General features: G+C 41.3%; 3 protein-coding genes across 7 annotated transcripts in view; 2 read left to right on the top strand and 1 right to left on the bottom strand.

Annotated features, from left to right (window-relative positions):
- The window catches only part of TMOD1 (tropomodulin 1), a 78,267-nt gene extending 76,139 nt beyond the window's left edge, over positions 1–2,128 (top strand). For all 3 annotated transcript variants that reach the window (XM_039856265.1, XM_039856247.1, XM_039856257.1), the window contains one exon: positions 70–2,128. In XM_039856265.1, the coding sequence (XP_039712199.1) occupies positions 70–134 (65 nt within the window). In that variant the 3' untranslated portion in view covers positions 135–2,128. The remainder of the gene's footprint in view (positions 1–69) is intronic.
- Positions 512–19,863, bottom strand: TSTD2 (thiosulfate sulfurtransferase like domain containing 2). 3 transcript variants are annotated; one of them, XM_039856202.1, is made up of 10 exons: positions 19,718–19,863; positions 16,734–16,946; positions 15,875–16,188; positions 13,988–14,108; positions 9,786–9,911; positions 9,220–9,325; positions 6,171–6,289; positions 5,503–5,661; positions 4,775–4,913; positions 512–2,938 (listed from the first exon to the last, which is right to left on the bottom strand). In XM_039856202.1, the coding sequence occupies exons 2-10, from the start codon at positions 16,896–16,898 to the stop codon at positions 2,643–2,645; spliced, it is 1,545 nt and encodes a 514-aa protein (XP_039712136.1). In that variant the 5' UTR covers positions 16,899–16,946; positions 19,718–19,863; the 3' UTR covers positions 512–2,642. The 3 variants fall into 3 exon arrangements, with proteins under 3 accessions (XP_039712136.1, XP_039712143.1, XP_039712152.1); XM_039856209.1 differs by having other exon boundaries at positions 19,605–19,857; XM_039856218.1 differs by lacking the exon at positions 19,718–19,863 and having other exon boundaries at positions 15,875–16,190; positions 16,735–16,869.
- Positions 19,864–20,077: 214 nt separating this feature from the next.
- The window catches only part of NCBP1 (nuclear cap binding protein subunit 1), a 35,109-nt gene continuing 33,302 nt past the window's right edge, over positions 20,078–21,884 (top strand). The window contains exon 1 of the mRNA XM_039856147.1: positions 20,078–20,360. Within this exon, the coding sequence (XP_039712081.1) occupies positions 20,327–20,360 (34 nt within the window). The 5' untranslated portion in view covers positions 20,078–20,326. The remainder of the gene's footprint in view (positions 20,361–21,884) is intronic.

Here is a 21,884-nt window from a genome sequence, read left to right as displayed (position 1 = left end):
TTTCGAGTCACAGCAGTGGTTCCTGGAACACAGCTGGCTTACTTACATCTCATCTCCATTCCTTTCCAGTGAGAAAGAGGAGGCTTGCAGATTTGACTGGGCCCATCATTCCCAAGTGCCGGAGTGGCGTCTAGTGTGTGGTGACGATGACCATGCCTTTGAACTGGACATGTTCTACTGATAATCTGTGCTCTGCAGTGGAAATCAGAAAGCAAAATGCCGGCACAAAAACCCTTTTGTGGTTCAGTTCTTTATGCACTAAGGTTTTAGGTTAACTAGTGGTTGCAGTTGAAAATTTTATAAACTATGGTTAATATGAAGTTTTTCTTTAGTCACAGAAGTTAATCTGGTTATTATTTAAAAAACTAAGAAGCCCCAGAACTGACAGATCTTACTGAAGACGTTATAGCAGCAGTGACTTAAGCCCAAGAGCTTGGTTTTGTGGCCTTGCTTTGTGATGTTTCAGATGTATTTAAAATGTGTAACCCATAAAAAACAGCACTCTTCCATATGGTTTAGAAGCATTATAAAATACTTTATTACAAATTTGATCTTAGCTAGTTAGCAAAAGATCATAATTCTTTATTAACCTCCTTTAAATTTTAAGAACCTCAAGATTAAAGCTGACAAACTGATTACTGGGTCAAGAATACAATTTTGTCCCTTGAGAAAGACAGACTGAAGCCACAGAGCTCTGCTAGGAATCAAAGAACATGAGGTTCCTTTTGCTGGATACAAGGAAATAACAGAAAAGCCAATGGTAAAATTTCAAGTTTCAAACACCATCTTTCTTCACCAATCCCAGGCAATAAAATTCCTTATGAACATCTGGGATTTCTTTAAAATTTAATACCAGAGTCAGAATTTTTTCCTTATCGAATGCCAAACTCATGGTGGATGTGAAAACCTATGGCCAAATACTATAGAAAACACCTTTCTATATTGCACAGTGGACTAATGGCTTATGTGAAATCAAACAGAGGGGTAAATTTCTAGTCCATCGTGGCTATGCTGACGGATCTCAACTACCTGTGGCAGCACTTACTAGACAAGTCACCGCTAATCTCCTGCCTGTAAAAATTAAGCTTCTGAAAGCCAGTGGTAAAGATCCAGATATTAAAGAATTAGGAACCCTGGCCAAACCATCCCAAGATGATGATTCTGACAATGCAATTGTGGCATTGCTGCCGCATCCTTTTTAACATCGTGTGCACCTCTTGGGATCTAGCAAAAATGTTAAGCCAAAATGCCCTTGTGCCTTTTAATACACCACAGTGCCAGTTAAGCTAGTATTTCTGTTGCCTAGGGAGTTACTTTCATGAGTGACTGGTCAAATCTTACGATCAAGGACAGGCCAAAGAACTGATGAGCACAGACTAAGCAGCAGAGCACTGAGCAGAGAGGTTTTTGATCAAAAATGAAGTCTTGCACCCTGAACTGTAATGATGTGGACGGTACAGGGTAACCAGAGGCAAAGCCAGGGCCTCACCACTGTGGAAGAGTGTCTACTGAGGCTGCAGATGGGCCCTTGAGTGGCACCATGCTCCAGTGACAGCCAGGTCCACTGGCTTTGCCTTGAAACACAATTGCAGCTCTATTCTGCATCACTGGAAACTGCAACATCATATTAAATCTGTTGGTCTACGAATAGCTGCGTGTTTCTTGGGACCTGAGTGACAGGGACATGTGTCCAGTATGTTGGCCAGAAGGCTGGGAAACCACCACGGCAGTGCTGAACAACCTTCACTCAAAGTATCTTATATTCCGAGGTACTCATCTAAAAACTACTGTCCAAATGTCGGTGTCATTAAGCTAGTTTGAATCTCTCAAAGAGAAAACTTAAAAGCTAAGAGTGTGGTGGGTGTTGCGGGGAGCAGAGACTATTAGGGGGGCATCTCTGGCATAAACCAAGGCAATAAAAAATGAAGGTGGGCCACATCTTTAAGACTATCTGCTCCATCAGATGAGCTGTTGGTCTAGACCAAGAGGTGGCAATTTTTTTCTTTAAGGGGCCAGATACTAAATATTTTATGCTTTGCAGGCCATGTTTCTGTTGTAAATAAGTAATTCTGCCATCAATCTTTGTAAATAAATGGGTGTGGCTATTCCAATAAAACTGTTTACAAAAGCAGGAGGTAGGCCAAATGCTGGAGTTTGCAGATCCTGGTCTAGCACTCTCAGGCTAAGAGACACAAGGTAGGGTAGAGGTGGATGGCAGGTGACCTACAGAACCTAGTTCCAGAGTCCACTTCTAGCGCCAAAGCTTTTACATTTCTGCCATCAGGACAGGTTTGGTGACAAGAAAAATTACTACCAGTCCTGCTGCATGGCACCGAAAGGGCAGGACTTAGTTACCAAGCTCAAGGCTGTATCCCTCAGCAGCTTTGGAATCCCACACAGATCACCTTTCTTTACGCTCTAGCACCTTCTGAGTCAGAATGTCTCAGGTAAGTGGTCAGTGCCAAGTCCCTCTGCCCTCCTCCTGTGAAATACATGTGGCCAATACAGTGACTAGTTAGCCATGGTGGTAATGGCCAGCACTAAATTTACCCATTTCTCTGTTGTTGTAGCCTTGATATTCTTCAGTCTGTGGTAGCCCCAAACCTAGCTTTGTGCAGGCTCAGAAATGCTGACGGTGCTACTCACTGGCCCGGCCCATCCTCCCCAACATCAGGCCTTGGCTCTGGATTCAGGGGGAACTGTGTCTGCTGTGAAAGTTCGCTGGGTATGCGTGGTCGTCGGGCTGTACACTCACATTCCTCTTTAAAGCTATTCTGGGTAGGGCCAGAAGCTGGCCTGTTCCCCTTGTCTTGACATGTGACACAACATGCTGTGAATCCTTGTCCTTGGCAGGCGGGGCAAGTCAAGACAAGCTGGCGGCACTGGGGAGTGGAGCAGAGTCTATACTGGTCCCATGGGGCACCACAGTATGAACATTCTGAAGAAGGAAGAAAAGCCTTTGTTACAAACACACACATGTGCACACGGAGACAGGCGCTTCTCCAGTTCCTAAATATGTCTTAGCTCATCAGAATCTAATATATCCTGTTGTGCCTGGGAAGGTTTCTAAACAGTAAATCTGTTTTCTAACAAAAAAAAAAAAATGCTCCCCATCACCACTTTTTTTGGGGAAGGAGGTGGCTTCTGGGAATTGTCTTCCTGGTTCTAACATTCACTGACCCATTCCCCCCCGCCATTTAAAAAACAGGTACCAGCAATTTCAATAACTATTCCAAAGCTGCCCAACCAACCACCTCTTGTTCAATGGCCTTTTGCCTTTAGATCATTCCCTTTTTCAGTGGAAGACAACACACCTGAATGCAGATGATCCCACAGTGACATTCAGCTTCTGCAGTCTACATCCCTCATCCCCAGGCCTGAGGTTCTCCTGCAGGTGCTGGTGGACACGTGACCACCTGGATTCCTAAATCTCACATTATCTACTTTCTCAGTTGGTTTTTCCCGCTGACTTCCTATTGTCATTGATAATATCATTCTTCTTCAAGTCTCCTTAGCAAGCTTATCTAAGCTACCCTTGGGCCTTCTCTCTCCCCTCTGTATTCCATCTTAGCTCCAAAACAGATGTGAAGTCGCTTTCAATAAGACACAAATATAAGACTACCAAAATGAATTTAAAAGATCAATCAAAACTCACATCTTATTCACTAGCTGAGAGGTAATGCCATCTTTCTCTGATCCCAGGAGATGCAGAAGTTTGCAATAGTCACTAGGGTTGTCTGCAACCTTTCCTATTCAAGACTGTGGCATCCAGGGGTAAGAGCCATTGTTCTAAAAGATGATTCCCATCCTTCATCAACTGCCCTCATGTTACTACATGTGCCCTTGTCTGGTAGCATGTTAGGGTAGACTCAAAATTACAGTCAAACCACACACTTCCTGTGACCTTCCTTCCTGTGACAATTCCTGCCTCTGGCCTCGGCCTGAGGTTCAGCTCTGACCTTGGAATGCCCCACTCACCTAAGTAAGTGCCCACCCCGTGAGTCCACAGACCATCTAAACTAGGGGTGCTTTGATTCTGTGCCATGGATTTACACAGCAGTCTAGTGAAGACTATGAACTCTGTCTTGGAAAAATGTTTTTTAAACGTATAAACTACACAGGATTACTAAGGAATCCAGTTACGTAGAAATGCAATATTTTAAATTATTTTTAAAAATCTGGGATACATTAAGATATTTATTAGCACATTAAATAATAAGACTTAGTGGTGGGCCGAATAACTTTCTATTTTGAAGCAATGAGGAACATAAATGCTATTTTGAGATATCTGGAGCCACTAGAATCTATGAAAATATTGTGATTTCTATTGATGACAGTCACAGGCACGTCTAATATTACTGGTTTGTTGCTTACATTTATAATAGAAGAAAGTACTACATTTAGTGAGTTATAAAAAATACAAAATTATTATAATTATTTTCCCATCAAAATTCACAGAATGCCTGCATTCTATATATTGACCCAGGTCAAGACTCCTGATTTAACCTATCCAACTCCTAGCAGGTAGATAGAGCGAGGGACATTATCCTCATTTTAAAGGACTTGCCTAACCAGTAAATGGTGAAGCCAGGATCCAAATACAGGCCTCTTGGGTTCTGTCTGCTCTGCTGCAGGATCTCCAACTCTGCTGGGCAATGGTGGCACTGTGTACCTCCTTTCCCTTTCTTCATGCAATCAGTCCTATGCCTTCCAGAATGGTTAATACGCAGTGTGCCTGATCACAGGTTCAGGTTCTAGGCTTCTGCTGACCTACCTGACACCACGTCATTGTTGTAGGACAAGGCATAACGGTCATCGAAAACAAACAACTTCCCCTTGTAAAAACCATCCGGAAACTCTTCCAGGTACTTGTGGATGCCGCCCTTGAGCTGGAACACTTCCTTACACACTCCCTATGTATGGAAAAACAACAGAAAGTGTGAGGAGACAAGCAGAGAACAGTAAGAAGCTCCACAGAGCGGCGTGGGGGGAGGGATGCCAAAGAAGGGGCTCCTGGCTCCCACTATAGGACACCGAGAAATTGCTGACCAAGGGGGTCAAGGGACCAACTGGCCAGACCCTGCCTACCGGGGGGATGGGTGACGACAGCACTCAGGGCCTTCGCTCTCTAGATCCATCGAAGCCCAACTATTTTTGCTGCCCCCTAAATATAGGAAGACACCTGTTGTGACATGTAATGTTACTGAATTTTCTCTCCTCAGGATCAAGAAAAAGGATTAGGAAAAGGGAGAAAGTAACTGATCTTTCCCTTAGTTACTTGATGAATCTTAGAGACTGTTAAGTGCTTTTCATATTTTGAGATTAAGAACTTCTTATTTTATACTTACAAACTGTAGGCTGAAACCATACAAGGGGACAATAAACCCCTGGCTGGCTGGGGGAGGAGAAAGGATGAAGGTGGGGGGTGGAAAGCTCCACAAATGCAGTGGGTGAAGCCTTATTCACCACCAGGCCCGCAGGGCCCCAAGGGTGGTGACTCACCTTGGCTTTAAGGTAGGCTGAACCCCGCTCACAACGGATGCCCCCAGTGCAATACATCAGTACCCTCTTCTCTCTGAAAAGTTCCAGATTTTTGTCAACGTAGCTAGGGAAGTAACTGAATTTCCTGATGTCTGGGGCTAAGCAGCCCTGGAATCGTCCCTACAACATGGGAGCAGCACAAGGAAAATGATCAGAAAAGCATACCTGGTAGGAACGAAGGTTCTTTTCTGTGTCAAACACCTTCCCCACCCCACCCCCCCCATTCAAGAAACTACCAAGAAAGGAAATGCTTGGTAGTTGCTGTTCTCATCCAACACTCTGACCTTTCAACTTTAAGATCTGGAACTTGGAGGCAAGGCTGATGGTCTGTGGGTCACTTTGCCAGAGTTCTCAGAAGAACTGGAGAGGCTGCCCAAAGAGAATTTTACAAGATCCTTGACATATGTCAAGGGTAGGCACATGGGAGCCAAAAAGTACATTATGTGCCAAGATGTCTTTAATTCATATTTTCTTAGACATTCTTACTAGATCCTGAGTTCAAAGGCTTGGGTTTTCTCTGACGCTGCTAGCAGCAGGAAGAGATCCATGTGACGTGGCCACAGGTGAACACACACACAGTATCCCCTTTGGAAACATGCCATGTTGTGGGGACTCAGTTCTGTTCTTACTATTTTGCTTTCATAGAAGTTTCTGCAGTCCAGTAGAATAGTATCATTTTGTTCTTGATTTGCCTGAGACAAAAACTTTCCTACTTCTTTATGAAATTCACCTGGGGATAAATGGATTCCTAAAACCAAACCAAAAAAAAAAATAGTTAAAACAAAACAAATTAACAAAAATAAAACCCAATCACTATTGATCCAGGCCAATGACTTACATGTTGTTTCTTTCTACCCAAACCTTTTCTCTTAATAATTACGATTATGTCTCAAAATTACATTATCCGATGATCATAAAATAATTTAGTAATTCTAGGTACCCTCACTCTCTCCCCACCTAAGATGAACACTACTGGGGACCTGGCAGTTGAGAAACAGTCAAAAAATCTGCATCCTCATACCTGAACTAACCCAATGATAAAAGCCAGACAGTTGGGATCTACATTGCTAAGTGGGTTTTGTTGGTCCATTGGATGGCCAGTGTTCTATTGTCACTATACATGGAGGAGCCTATACATGTATATGCTTGACAACAGGCTTTATAAACGGTTCTATACCAAGGTCAATCTCAAGTTCAAGGCTAAGAACTTTGGCACACGCAAGTGTGATAAAGTTGGAATGTGTTTTTAAAAAATCCAAAAGGGTAATAAGCATATATCTTAAGTTTGTGTATATGACTAAGAGAAAAGGTGTGAGGGTTGACAGCAGGAATGATATATGAGAAACGCCAATGGAGAGGAAAGAATGAGAAGATGGAGGAGTGAAAGCAGACGAAGAAGATAAGCAAAATATAAGGAGACTAAAAACAAGAGAACCTATCTGGTGGGCCCTTTGCCTTCTTAACTCTCCAGGATAAAATATTCCTGTATCTTCAGGAAACTGAGGAACTTTTGGTGAATTTGGCAGGGTGGAGTAACCACACCTCGTGGGCAGGGGCTCTGGTGACTTTAGTCACCACTCATAGAGTTTGAAAGCACCAAAGGAGCCTCTTTCTGTTTAGGAATGAATCCCAACAACCACCTGGGAACGCTGAGTAACAGGTGGGGCTAGAGCCCCTGAGCATGGCCAAAGAATCTGGATTCCGACCTGCCCAATCTAGGATTTTAGGGAGAATGCAAGAAGGCTAGATATATATTTAAGTTATCACACGGTCACCAAAACAGTGGGGTGAAAAGGGAGGTTCAAACATGGTGAGAAACAAGGAAATCTACTAAGAAATATGCTAAGAGCCACAGGGAACCAAACCCATTCCCACTGCTATTGTTGCTGCTCTCCTGGTCCTGCAAGGGCCTGGCTGGACACTGAGTCACATCGACATGTATAAAAGAGGTGCCTTCAAACGACTTGGCTCAAATGAAAACAGCGTAGTACAGCCTGGAGCCCACTCTCCCCTAACCTCCTGAGCAATGTCCTGTAGCGCCAAGGAAGAGAGATTTGCAGTCATCCCGCCTCCTCCTAATAAGGTCAGGACACAAAGCAGACACGGCCCTTTTTGCCCCTTCTCTCATATATTGAGTCTCTTTTCCCAGATGTTTGCATCTTTCCTCCATTTCCCTCTGGCTTAACTCTTATCGCCTTTTCAATATTTACATGTTAAAAAATGAACATAGAATCAGTCAGAAGTTTTTGCTTCCTGATGAAAGGAGACAATACCACCTATGAAGTAGTCTTGGGGGGCAAAAAAAGAAAAAGAGGAAATCCAACCTGAATCTGGTCAGGTGTCTAGATCTGAGCTGTCTAATACGGTAGCCACTAGCCATATATGACTAGCCACACGTCCCTGAAATGTGGCTTGGGATGTGCTGAAGTAAGAGTAACACAGCTACAGGATATCAGGGACTTAGTATGCAAAAATAAAGTAAAATATCTCAATAATTTTTTACATTAGACACATTGAAATAGTATTTTAGCTACATGGTATATTATTGAAATTAATTTCACTTGTTTCCTTTTACTTAAGATGTGGCTACTGGAAAATATAAAATTCCTTATGTGGCTCAGGATATATTTGTATCAGACAGCACTACTCTAAATCTAGCTACCAATTTACAGAAGATTCAGAGGACAGAGGAACAGCCCATGGAGATGCAATCAGCATTATCCTGACTGTGGGAAACTCTACAGATGAAATGATCTAGTTCCTTCAAAAAATAAACTTTACGGGAAAAGAAAAGATGGAGGCGAATCTATAAGTTAAAAGAGACTTAAAGAGACAGTGATCAAACACAACGAGGGGACCTTACTTGAATCTCAACAGAAACACACTTAAAAAATTACGAGATAACTGGGAATTTTAAGCGCTGGCTAGATATTTGGTAATTTTAAGAAATTATTGTTACAAATGTTTTAGACATGATGACAGTTTTACATTTATCTTCTAGAGATATATACTAAAATACTTGTGAATAAAATGACACAACACTGGGATTCCCTTCAAAATAATCCAGGATGGGGACACAGGGTGGGGATAGATGAAAGTTGGCCATGAACTTGTAATTACTGAAGGTGTGTGAGGTACATGGGAGTTCACTATACTATTTTCTCTGTTTTTAATGTTTAAACATTTCATACTAAAAAATCAAAACAAACAAAAAGCTCTGCCAAACAAATGTCTTTCAACCATCTATGGTAATCATGAGGAAGAGGGAAAAGAGAACATTCTAGAGCACCTGCAAACATACTGATTTGGTGTTGAAAGCCACTGGCTTCCCATAGCAAAAAGCCTGTGTGTTTTAATCAGCTGATGAACTATTTACAAGTAATGATTACATTCTTCCCAAACTGCTACTTTGGCAAGAGAAAACAAGTTCTTGCCAAACCATCAAGAAGAATAACTAAGACAGGTCATTCTGAAGGGCAAGTCAATTACCATAGCACCAAAGAGAAGACCAATTTAAGCATTCAATGACCCAAAGATCAGCCACCCCACAGCTATTTTAAAGAAAGGATATATCACAACTCTTGCTGGTCAGTCTGTCTTAACTTTCACATTTATCTCTATATTGTTTTAACTTTTTGAAGAAAAATAATTTTTTTTTTTTTCTAAAAGCAAGCATACCAGGCTTCTTGTAGGAGATCTTATTGGGACTGATCCCCATAGGCACAATTTCTTCAAATACACCAACACGCAATTCTGGAAAACAGAAAGCTCCTCCTTTGCTGGCCTAGCCAATGAGAAACAAAACAGAATATGGTTCTCACTCTATCTCCAGATATAAGACATTTACGAGCAATATTATTTCCCTGTGTGGTGTGGAGTGCCGATCTGATCATTCCAAGTTGACTACAAATGTAGTGATCCCCTGAAATGGCCAGGATGTCTCTCATGTGAACAAACATGTCTAAGTATTAGAGTTTAGACTGTGTAAGCTGTTACATCCTTCCTCCACAAGAAGAAAGAATGAGGTCCAGAGATGGCACTGACTTGCTCAAGATCACATGGCAACTTAGTGGAAGAAGTGGAATGAATGTACTCCTACTGCAACTGCCTCGTAACCTAAGAGAGAAAAGGTAGTTATCTGCTTATTTCTCTACACTAACCTCTCCTTCATAACCTACAGTAGGAAGAGGCACCGAGGCAGAGGCAAATGGCTCTAGATCCATTTTATTTTCATTTTTTCTTACCTTAAAATCATCCTTACACAGATAATCTTTAAAAAATGGGCAGGAAAGCATGACTTCCACATAGAGTCTGGTCGCCAATTTGCTTCCACCAACTGTCCCATTGATTCCTTCTGTAGCAATTCGAACCTGAGACACAAGATGATGAGAGAAAGGAAATACCGTCTGCTCTTAGCTTAGTTTAAATCTTCCCAGGGCAGAACGGGCTCATGTGTTAATGAATTTAACAGGAAAAGCAGACACTGCTGTGGACACCAAAGTGTAACCACACAAAGGTACTTGTAGTTTTATAAAATGGCACTGCCCACAGTTCAGACGAGGCACTCAGTTAAAGTGTTGCTGAACAAGAGAATGAAATGAAGCTACTAGAAAGCCCCATCTGCCATGGAGCTCCAGTTATCCAATAGCCAAAGAACTGAATTTTGAGCTCAATCCAGGTCAGATCTAGAATCAAGATTCAGCTTTGCCGCTTACTTGCCAAGTGGCCCTGAGAAAATTAATTTACTTCTCTTCAATTTCTTCATCTTGATAAAACAAGAATAAAAGAGAACCGACAATGAAAAACACTGCTTGGAAGATATTACCTAAGTCCTAAAGCACAGATTACACCTGAGGGCTGGGAATGGGAGTGAGTACATCTCTGCATAGTGTTTGGGGAAAGCCCACCATTGCAAACCCACCCCCAGGAATACAAGTTCCAGGAGTGTGTTTTTCTGTTTTGTTCACTGTTGCATTAACAAGTGCAAAGCACAGTACCTGCCACATAGTAAGCATTCAATATGCATCTGTCAATCACATGAACGTGTATCCATATGAGACTTTCTGACTTCTCAAACCCTCTATTCTCTTTGAAATGCTTCACTGGTTAGGGGACATTAGAGCCTGGGTTAAGGCCCCCGCCTTAAGAAGCAATGCTCTGGGAGCCCTGAAAAGTTAGTTGTTTTGATACCACAAAATCCTTTGGATGACTTTAAAGATGGATTATCTTTGGATAGAGCTGAGCTCTCTACAGAAAAGTGCTAGAGAGAAAGTGAAACACTGTATCATGATATTCTCTGGAAAGAGGTAATTTAATTCATACTGTTATCATTACCTATATAATAACGATACCCCCCAATGCATTAGAATTTGAAAAATTTAAAAGGCTCCCTTTTTTCGGGCCCAGAGAAGATGCTTTATTTGTGCCCTCACTTGATTCAATTCTTTAGGGCATGGATACAAAGGGGATTCATTTCACAAGCCAATGCCAACACACTAGTGGTAACTATCCATAGTTCCATGATAAGCATTCTGGATCATATCCTTCAGAGTACAGAAGTCTAGTGAAGCCTGTTCTGGGCATGAGAGAGGAAAGCAGAAAGCATATGCATTCTCTCTTGTACAAGCTACTGTACCTATTACTAACTCATATACTTTTTAAGAGACTACATAGAAAAATAGAGCAGAACCAAAATAAAGGTTAGGAAATCTACCATAAAACTGTTTCAGATGTGACAAAGAGGTACGTAACTGTCTTTTGGGTAGGCTAGGAGATTCTTTCCTATGTTATCTTAATCTCAGAACCCAGATAAAAGACAAGCACATCCACTCCCTTTATAGCAATCTCTAAACTCATGTACTAGACTTTCAATTCTGGGATTCTTCAACATAAACCTTCCAAGGAGCTCCTTGATGAAGAATGCCTTAAACCTTCAGATGAAAAGCAATAGTTAGCATTTATTGAGCACCTATGATGAGACAGGAGCTTTATATTATTATCCTGAGTGCAGATATCAAAACTCCTATTTGACAGAAAAGGAAACAGAAGCTCAAAGAAATCAAGTAACCTACACAAGGGCACAGAGTTGGTAGGTGTAAATCTGGGATTTAAAACCAGATCTTATTGGCTCCAAATCTTGTAATTTTTTCCTATCCAAAGCTTCCACTGCATTCCCTCAAATATCTTGAGGAAATAAGGAATGTATAGCAATAGAGAACAGAAGCTTATTTCCACAATTCTAGAACTTTCAAGTTCTCCTCTTTCTCTACCTGAATGCCAATATTCTGCCAAATCTACTAGCAGAAAACTATTTCAGTAAAGTGGGCGTGTATCCTTGAAGCCTAAGATTTTAGACTTAAGATCCAGGCAGGTGCTGCCACCTTGTGGTTAGAGACCCTCACTGCTAGTTTACCTCAGGCTGAGTCAAGAATAAAAATCTGCCTCTAAACCAAGGAGATAGGTATCTTTTTTGGACATTCAGGTTTACTGTGAGAATACCCACCTTTCAAGGTGTTCTTTAAACAGAGATTATGATTCAATCCACAGATGTTTACTAATTATTTTTACTATGTGCCAGGAATTGTGCTAGAAATTAGGGATATAATGGTTGGAAAAAATACCATTCTTGCCCTCTTGGAGTTACAGACTGAGGCCACACATTAAAATAATAGCTACAAACTGACAAATGCTATAAAATTACTATAAGATGCTATGGGAGTGTATTTGAAAAAAAACAGATTTAGACTGAAGTTCAGGAAATCTCTCTGAGGAAGTGTCATTGAGAACTGAAGATTGAGTAAAAATTAGATAGGAAAACCAAGTAGCTGTGGTAGAGTTCCTTGAAAAGTTTTCTTGTAAAAAGGCCCAAAGACATAAAAAAAAACCTTGGGGGCTCCGTGAAACTGAAAGACCCTGTTGCTGGAGTATAATGAGTAAAGAATGGTACTAGATAAGCAGAAAAAGTAAGAAAGGGCCAAATAATGCAGGAACTTAAGGGCATGTTTAGGATTTAGGTTTTACTCTGAATGCGCTGGATAGCCACTAAAAGATTTTGAGGGGGCGGGGAATATGATTTTATTTAACTTTTAAGATCATTCTGGCTGCTGTGTGGAGAATGAATTAAATGGCAGGCAAGGAAGGAAGAATGAGAGTAGTTTGGAAGCTACTGAAATGGCCTAGGTATGAGAGGGTGGGGGCTTTGTCGAAGGTTGTGGAAGTGGAGGAGAGAGTAAATAGAGTCAAGGGATATTTTAGAGGTAGAAATGGCAGGACCAAGTGATGAACTGAATGAAGTAAATGAAGCTTTCAGTCACTATCTGTTATAAAACATGAATGTGAACCATATCACTGACTGATCAAATGACTGCCTCAGGGAATTAAAACCTGGGACGTGTGGGAAAGAAGGTTTAAGACAGTACCATGTCATAACCAGACGGTTATGATTTAAAAGTGTCTGAATATACACATGCATCTATATGCAATCATCGAGGATATTAAAAAAATAAAAAGAAAATAATCCATAATCCACTTGTAGAAATATTCACAATTAACATTTTGATATTTACTACCCTCCATCTTTATATAGACACCCTAGGGTTTTGTTACAAACATATATTCATGCCTTTATTCAACTTTCTCCAAATATTTACCGTGTTATGTGCTAAGCCCTGTTCTAGCACTGATGATATATCAATTAAGACAAAGTTCCTATCTTCATGAAGCTTATATTCTAAAAGGAGCTAGATTAAAACAAATTAAAGATTATACTTCCAGACAGCAATAAATTCTTTGAAATTCTCAGAGCAGAAAGGAATAGAAAATGATGAGGTCTACAGAAAAGACTACTTTAGATTAGCATTCTGAGAAGATAACATTTGAGCAGAGATCTCAAATGGGGGATGAGCCATGTGAAGATCTAGGGAAAAAGCATTCTAGAGGGGAAGGAAACAGCAAATGCCACTACCATGAAATTGAAAGATCCTGACATGTTCTAGGAAAATTAGGAAGCAATTTGGAATCACATCTATATGTAAAGTTCCATAAAATGGTTTTTCAGCTACCATATCAAGAACATTTCCCTATGCCGGGATCAGCAAGTATGTCTGCTTTTGCATAGTTTTGTTGGAACACAGGCATACCCATTCATTTACATCTTGTCTACAGTTGTTTTCATGTTACAACAGCAGGGCTGAGTGGTTTTTTATGCAAAACCTAAAATATTTACTGTTTGGCTCTTTATGAAAAAGTTTACTGACCCCTGGTCTATGCCATTAAATATTCTTATAAAATACATTAATAAATATTTAGTATTCTATTTAGATGCCTAGCAAGATTTCGCTAATTTCTAAAAAACACGAAAGTGAACCCTTTGTAAGGAGCATAGCCTCTGCAATCCAAGTCAGAGGCCAGATGAGCCCAGTGAAGGACAGGGTGTGGGAGGCGTTACCTTGCCTGTGAGGTGCAGGTGCTGACATAGAGCTGTCTGCCAGGCACAAACCCAATGGGGATCCTCTAGGTCACAGTAGCAGTAATAAAGTAGCACCTCCCCCTCATCACTGCCCTGGCCACTGTAAAAAGAAAACCACAGGGAAAGAGCATTTGAGTCACTGGCATAAGGAAGCCACAATTCATAAAGTATACCCAGGCAGAATCAGAGGCAAGGCTGAGATGGAGCCACTTGTGCCTGCCTTTGTGCCTATTACTGTTCTCCTGAAATGGGAATCAATTCCTATCTGTAGTTGCTCTGAAGAAGAAAATATCTGCATTTTATAGCTGAGTAAACTAAGGCCAATTCCTTCCAGGTAAAACAGCTACCAAGTGATAGTCAAGACTCTGAATACCAGTCTTCTGACACTAGAATCCATACTTTCTACTGCACTGTGCTGTCTTCTAGTAACTAGTCATGGGACCTGGGTGGGTCTCTTATCCCCCTAGCTGGATTTCTTATTATCTCTGAGCTTTGATTTCCTCATCTGTAAAACTGGAGAACTGAAATAAGCTGCATTTTCCAAAGTGTGCTCTGAAGCTGTTCTATGAAATTACATGTTTGAGAAATCCTGCTGGCAACATCTCCCTCTTTGAGTCATAGTGAAAGCTCCTTATCTATTGAAGGCTCTGAGAAGTCCTGCAATAAATATTTTTTAACCTGGTGCTTCCCAAACCTATTTGTCTTTAGTACCTCTTTTCAATACCTGATAGCATCCTCCACAACTAATGTTACACAGACATATTTTAGAGGATGCTATAGTAGATGATAATTAAGGTCCTATCCAGCTCTGCAATCTATAACTCTTTCAGTATCCTCGTTATATTTCAGGGCCTGTCCTCCTCCAAAATCTTGTCTATTTTAGAGCCTATCAATTTTCCTTTCTCTAAACTCCAGTAACAAATTATCTGAACCACATAATTTAACTAATAATTATATGACCTGTCTCATATCACGTGCTAATAATTGTTTTATGTCTTTGTTTGTTTCTCTAACTAGAAATTCCTTGAAATGCAGGGCCACACAGAAATGACAAAGCCACATCTGTATAGCACCTTACAGTTCACAAATGTTCTTACCATGATCATTTCATATAATTCATATAGCAGCAATATTGTGAGGTAGGCATGGCAGGCATTATTATTCCAATTTTAGAAGTGAGGAAATGAAAATAAAAAGAATTTTAGTGACTAGCAAAATCGGATTCTAAGTTCAATTCTTTCTCCTCTTCTTTCTGATAAACAAGGGGAATTTGGCACTAAATACTACTGACAAAAGTGTATCAAATTTGGACATTTTCTATTCATCGAATAGTTTAGAAATTGCTTAAAACCAGAAATCTGTCCTCTAAAATTCTGTAATATTATGATTTGGTGAGTTTTTTCAAAGGCAGGACCTAAACTTCTAATCCTATGCCTCAGTTCTAAAAGTTAAAATCTTTTCTAAAACATTCAGCTCAGAAAACCACATTTGGTAGCAAAATCCCTTTTGCAAGCTCTGATGTTATTCAGAATAGAGGAATCATTTAACTAGAGGAATCATTTAACATTTCTGGGCCTTCCAATTTCTCTTTGAAAATAATACAATTTTTGTTCTTTACTTCTCCCTAAAGATAAGATGTACAATTGCTTCCAAGTAACCTAGCGACAATACCAGCTGTGTGGGTATATGCTACTGCATAGGCGATGATCTTCTATTAGACATAATACATGTTTATTGGCCTAGCTTAGGCCTTGTCGAGAGATTCTGTGCCTTTAGGATCTTGCCATTTTAGTGAATGGGTAGCGATAGCTCATTGTGGCTGGAAAAACATTTAAACTAAACCAAAATACAGAATGAAATTCTTACCTTGTCTGCTCATCAAGGCTAAAGCAGCTTATATCAGGGAGCCAAGTGGATATTTCATGGTTACGAGTAAGATATTCTATTAGAGGGTTCTTTTTGTCTGCAGACTTAAGACTCTTTGAGGTGTTCAATGTTACAGCCAGCTGCTTTAAAATAGAAGCAGTCTGGTGGCAAATCTCATCTGCATGTTGTGTTGCCACATGTCTATGGATGCTGGTCTGGTCTGTGAATAGCTGAAGACAGCATTTCCACCATTTTTCTTTACAATCGAAAGAAGGTGCCGGAACTTCTTTGGTTTTGACAAAAAGGGCAAATGCCTGAAATTACATTTCAAACTGTCACTGTTAAATACCCTTAAGTTTAAGGCTAACAGAAGTCTCAGTGAAATCCCTTCTATTATGTTTCTACAGGGGTTTCTGGTTTATGTCCTACTATTCTGTAGAACTTCCTGTGAGAGAACAGTTTTAATAGCAAGCTTTATACCAGCTGGACCAAATCAGGAGTCTTAGATAGCAAATGCCCTATTATCTCCCTATTCTACTTATGACTAAGTCTTCTGGGTTCCTGGGATTCCTCCTGTCACCCTCGACTGGGAAAGGAATCTAGCCCACCTGTCTAGGATCTGTCCCCAAGTGCTCCACCATAAGTTTTCCAAAACCACACCCCGCCGATGATTCTCCTTTGTCTGGCATTGAATTAAGATCACTAGTAATGGCCCCAACTAGACCTTACCTTGAACATGGCAGCAGCCTAGTATCTTACTAGCCCTCTGTTCCTTGGAGGATAATCTTGATAAGCTACTTCTAGTCCTATCTGCCTTAGCTATACACACATGATCCCAAAACATTAATGGCAATTTTACCTTTTTTTTTGCAAATGAGTATTTCTTCTTTGTATTGACATCTAGCTCTGCTTTGAGACTGCTATTGGGATTGATAAGACTTGTATCTTTCAAATCCAGGTCTGCAAATTTTAAAATACAGGACTCCTGGTCATCTTCCTGGTCTGGTGAAGTGGAAGAAGGCATCTGGTTTGGTTGCAGCAGTGGAGAAGATTCCTTTCAGTTAACTATGTTCTAGAAAGTGGGCAAGGGAGAAACGACAATGTCCAAGTCTTTGATTACTACTTGAAGTAAACTCGAAGCTAATCAATGATGCAAATGAGCTATCTATTCACTCACACATTCATTCAATAAATATTTATTTAGAAGGCTGTGTTCTAGACATTGGGGATAGAGCAGTGAATGAAACAGAAAATGACTCTGCTTTCTTACAGTTTACATTTCAGTGGGGAGACAGAAAGTAAGCAAATAAATTGAGTTTTTAAAAAAGTCAGATGGTAAAAAGGGTTATGAAGACAAATAAGCAGGGGAGGAGCCAGAGCAATAGAGGGGATATTTAAAACACAGAGGGTAGTCTGAGGCAGTGGCATTTGAGCAGAAACCTGAATTTGGGAGCAGGTCATGCAAATATTTAGGGTAAATGATACCAAAAGAGTACTGGTACGAACCAAATCAATCAAGCTATGTGCTAGTAACTTCAGTAATAAAGACTTTGTTCTTTTTTGTCCCCTAAATTTTGAGCTGTGCAAATTCCTTTTCTTAGAAGAAATAACTACCAAGAGAGCCTCATTTTAATGAGCCAGAACAAATATTCAAATTGCTATAGTGGCCAAATCTTGTTAAAACAGACACACTACAATCAACATACTACAGTCTTTCTTTTATAAAACAAATGTTACAGGTGACAAAGAAGCAACATAAAACACAAAGGCAACATGAAACACTGGGAAAAGCACGCACTTTGGATTGTGGTGCACCTGGGTGCAAATATGTGAACCTAGGCAAGATATTAAACTTCTCTTGAGTTCTAACTCTCTGATTTCTATAAAACAGATGACAGTATCAGTACCTGTTTGCAGGACTGCAGTGAGGACTGGAAGGGAATAAGTAAAGTGTCTGGTACACCCTTAGTTCCCCTACCACTCTTGGCTCATCTCAAATAATACTCTCCTTCAAGTATCCTACCCGGGCCACAATGAACTTTGCCTAGTTCCACAAAGGAGCCAGGCCCTCTCCTGCCTCAGCATCTCCACACACCTTTCCCACCACCCCAAAATGACCTCTCCTCACTCTAAATCCTTCTTAGTTCTTGCTTAATTTATATATTCTTAACTACTCTATGTGGGGACTTTGCTATGTGCCTGGCACATAGAAAATACTACAGTGGATACAGGTCTTTGTAAAAACAGTTAAGGTTCCTGCTTTCTTGGAACTTATATTCTAGTAAGAAAAGAGAGACACTAAATAAGTAAATCAATTTTAAAAAAATCAAAATATCAGTGATAAGAGCTGCTGCTTTTGAATTTCCTTTGCTGGGGATCCTCCTTATACCAACCTGTTAAGTGTTGAATCATTTTCTCTCCATTCACCCTCTAAGTGATCTCGTCTAGTCCCAAGGATTTAAAAACTATATTTGCCACAGAAAAACTGTAAAGGGATATGTGTGAAACTAGACTGGCCATTAGTTGGTAATTGCTGAAGCTGGCTGATAAAAGTACATCGGGGGTCATTCTACAATTTTCTCAACTTCTATAAATATTTGAAACTCCCATGAAAAAAGAAAAAAGCGAAGCGATGATAAAGGAAAACTTATGTTTAGAACACTGTACACTGTACACATTTATGTCTCCAAGCCATCCCTCTCTCTTAAACTCCAAAGTCACATATCCAACTGTCTACCATCCGGATGGCTTTGCCTGGAGGGCTAAAAGGCTGTTCAAATGCAACCAATCGAAACCAAATTCTTGCTCTTTCCCAGTCCTGCTGACTTCCATAAATGACATTTTTACTGTCTCGTTTACTCAAAAAAAACTTTGGGCTTTTTCTTGACTCCTTATTCTTTCACACTATCATCCAGCCCCTCAGAAAATCCTATCAGCTTTTGAAATAAAACCTAATCAGACCATTTCACACCACTTTCCCTACCAACTCCGTTCAAGCCACCATCATTTTCTGACTGAATTACTGCAACAGACTAAGACTAACTGCCCTCCTCCTGCAGGAGCCAGAGGTAACTATTAAAAAATACGATCAGTCTCTCATGTCTTCTAAACTTACTCAGATAAAATATAGTCCTTAAAAACCCCTCCCACCACCTCTCTAATCTCATCTACTACTCTCCCTTTGCCCACTACCTGATTGCACTGTTTGCTCATTCCTAAATGGGTCATAAGCACCAAGAAAGCAGGAATTTTCCTTTGCTCAGCTCTGCATCGTCAGCATTTAGAGCACCGCTTAGCACATAGGAGGTGCTAAATGTTAATAAATGCAATATTTGTTGAATGAAATAAAACGGTGACTGCGTAGCCAGGGAAGGCTTCACTAAGGACCTGATGTTTGAGCTGAGACCTAAAAAACAAGAAGCTGTCGATGCAGATTTAGGAGCAGAGAACTTCAGGCAAAGGAAATAGTATCAATTCCTAAAGTGAGAACAAGCTTGACTTATTGGAGGTACAGAAAGAAAGAGTGGTTGGAACATAGTGATGAGAGTAGAACCCTGTAGGTCAGGATATGGAGTTTGTACTGGGGGAAGGAGAGTCATTGGAGAGTTGTAAACAAAAAGAGTACCGTAGACTGATTGTGGATCTGTTTTGAAAGTAGAACCAGCAGAGTTTACAGATAGTTATATAGGAAGTGAAGGAAAATAAGGACCCAAGAATTACTCCTACCTACATTTTGAATTAGACAATCTGATGGATGGTGCCATTTGCCGAAATGGCGCGCAGGACCTCGCCCAATTTCTCTGCCCAGCAAAGGCCCGGAAGTGGGAGTAAATGAGCACGTACCCGCCGGTCCCGAACCTCAGATCTTCTTTCATTGAACCGTCTCCACCCAGCAATTAACACTGCTCACCGTCCTCGAACCTCCAGCCCCCACCTCGATTTTACGTAGAAGGAACGCTCAAGACGTCACCTCGCTCCGGAAGTCCTCCAGGCCCTTAGCGAAAGGGCCGCCGGGAAAATCTTTGCGGGCCCCGGGAAAGGGCCTGAAATTAAGGCGGGGACTACAGCGTCCCTTCTAGACCGCCCGCCTCCAGGCGTGACTCGCAGACCCGGGCTTGGGCTGGCTGAAGTGGCGGGGCTATCTGCGTGGCCCCGGAAGGACTTCTAGCGAAAGGCGGGAGAGAGAAGCCACTGAGAAGCGGCGGAAGCCAGAGGGGGCCAGTAGGGTACGGACCAGACGCTCGCGGCCTGGAGAGCTTCTAGGCGCCGCCAAGCGGGCCGAGCCCACCCGGCCGCCTCTCCTTACGCTTCCGGGAGCCGTCGCGAGCAAGTGCGCCTGCGCGCCGGCCGCTCCGCGCGGCTCGCCGCTGTCCTCGCGCCGGCCGGCGTTCCGACGGTTCCTGCTGCTCTTCCCGCCCAGCATCTCGGCTTGGCAGCGCACCGGCGTGCGACATGTCGCGGCGGCGGCACAGTGACGAAAACGACGGTGAGTGCCCTGGGCCCGGCTGCCGAGGCCGCGCCCAGGTGGGTGCCTAGGTCTTCAGGTCTCGAGGGAAGCCCTTCCCACCTGGGAACGTTCGGGAAGCCACGGAGGGAAGGGAGGTGGCACAGCGGGAGTGTGGCCGGGCGACTTCTTGGAAAGCTCGTTTCCTCTCGCCGCAGCTCTTTTACTCGTTTCCGATAGGAGGCCTGGGGTGGGGGGGAGAGTCTTTGACCACTTCTCAGGATTTGGTCCTTAGCACAGCCAAGCACCTGTGTCTATGCGGCCGCCTCTTGGGGACAGTGACATTATCTCGTTTTGACCCTCACATTGCACCTGAAAAGGGATCTCCGCAGATTAGTGAAGGAAAGGAACAAAGCCTGACTGAGAGATCTGATGAATCGCAATGTGAGCTCTGCTCCCCTACCGGTCATCGTTGATTTGCCTTCTTTCAAGCTGCAGTTGCAGGGAAAAAGATCTGTCTCTTATCGACACCCAAGAGATCACTAATAAACAGATGCATGTTGTTATGTTGGATTTTGAGCTGACAGTAATTGTATTTCCCTCGCGCAAGAGGGTGCTGGAAAACAGGAGAGCCCTTAGAGAGTTAGATTAGGGGTTGCCATCTCCATTTGAATGGTTGTGCTCATGGGGATTATGGTGTTGTCATTACAAAAACCGAGAATAATTTTGCTAGTTAGAAGAAGATGCTTACATAACAAAAATCAGTCAAGAACACATCCACGAAAAAAGAAACTAAGAGAAATTATATTATTATTGTTCTTTGAAAAGAGAGTAGTACAGTGATTAAGAGGCCAGACTTTGGAAACAGGGTTTAAGTAAGAAACTAGACTTTACCATTTACTTTGCGATCTTGCCAAGTTATATTTTTTAAACCTTAGTCTGTAATATAGAAGCGACATAGAAAGTGTTAAGATACCTCATTGGTTTTGTGATGGTTAAATGAAGTTATAAATGTAATGAGTGGCTCATAATGATTATTTTATCAAATATTAATGCTTAAGGTGATAGATATTGGTAGATGTCAATGATGTAAGAAAAATACAGAACAAAAATCTTTAATTGGATTATTTTTTTTTTCTGACATTTTTCTGTCCTTGAACGTTGAGGCAGTTAGAGGTAGGTAAAACTAAATCATTTGTATTTAGTTTTAACAATGAAACATCAGATTTCTGCTAGGGCATGGCTTGGAGGATATCCTAGCCCAGCCTTCTCATCTGATACCTAAGGGTTTAGAGTTTTAATGTAATTAACATGCAGTCACAGCTAGCAGTGCCCAGACACCAGGGAATGCAAGTCTAGAGTTTTCTTTACTACACAAGCTATTATTATGCTTGGGTGGCTTTTCGTTGTTGTTGTTGTTTTTGTTTTTTTTATGCAGGAGGGTTCTTGTGTAATGTACATTTGGGGCACAGAAAATACAGTTTTCATATGCTTTTGAATTTGATTAATCAAAAGCTAATATGCTTTAAGTCATCATTTGGTATTTAGAGAACTTGAGCCTTGTAA

This window comes from Pteropus medius, unplaced genomic scaffold (genome assembly GCF_902729225.1).
Source record: "Pteropus medius unplaced genomic scaffold, Ma_sr-lr_union100, whole genome shotgun sequence".
Taxonomy (NCBI): Eukaryota; Metazoa; Chordata; class Mammalia; order Chiroptera; family Pteropodidae; genus Pteropus; species Pteropus medius.
This window is presented reverse-complemented; position numbering and strand designations above follow the sequence as displayed.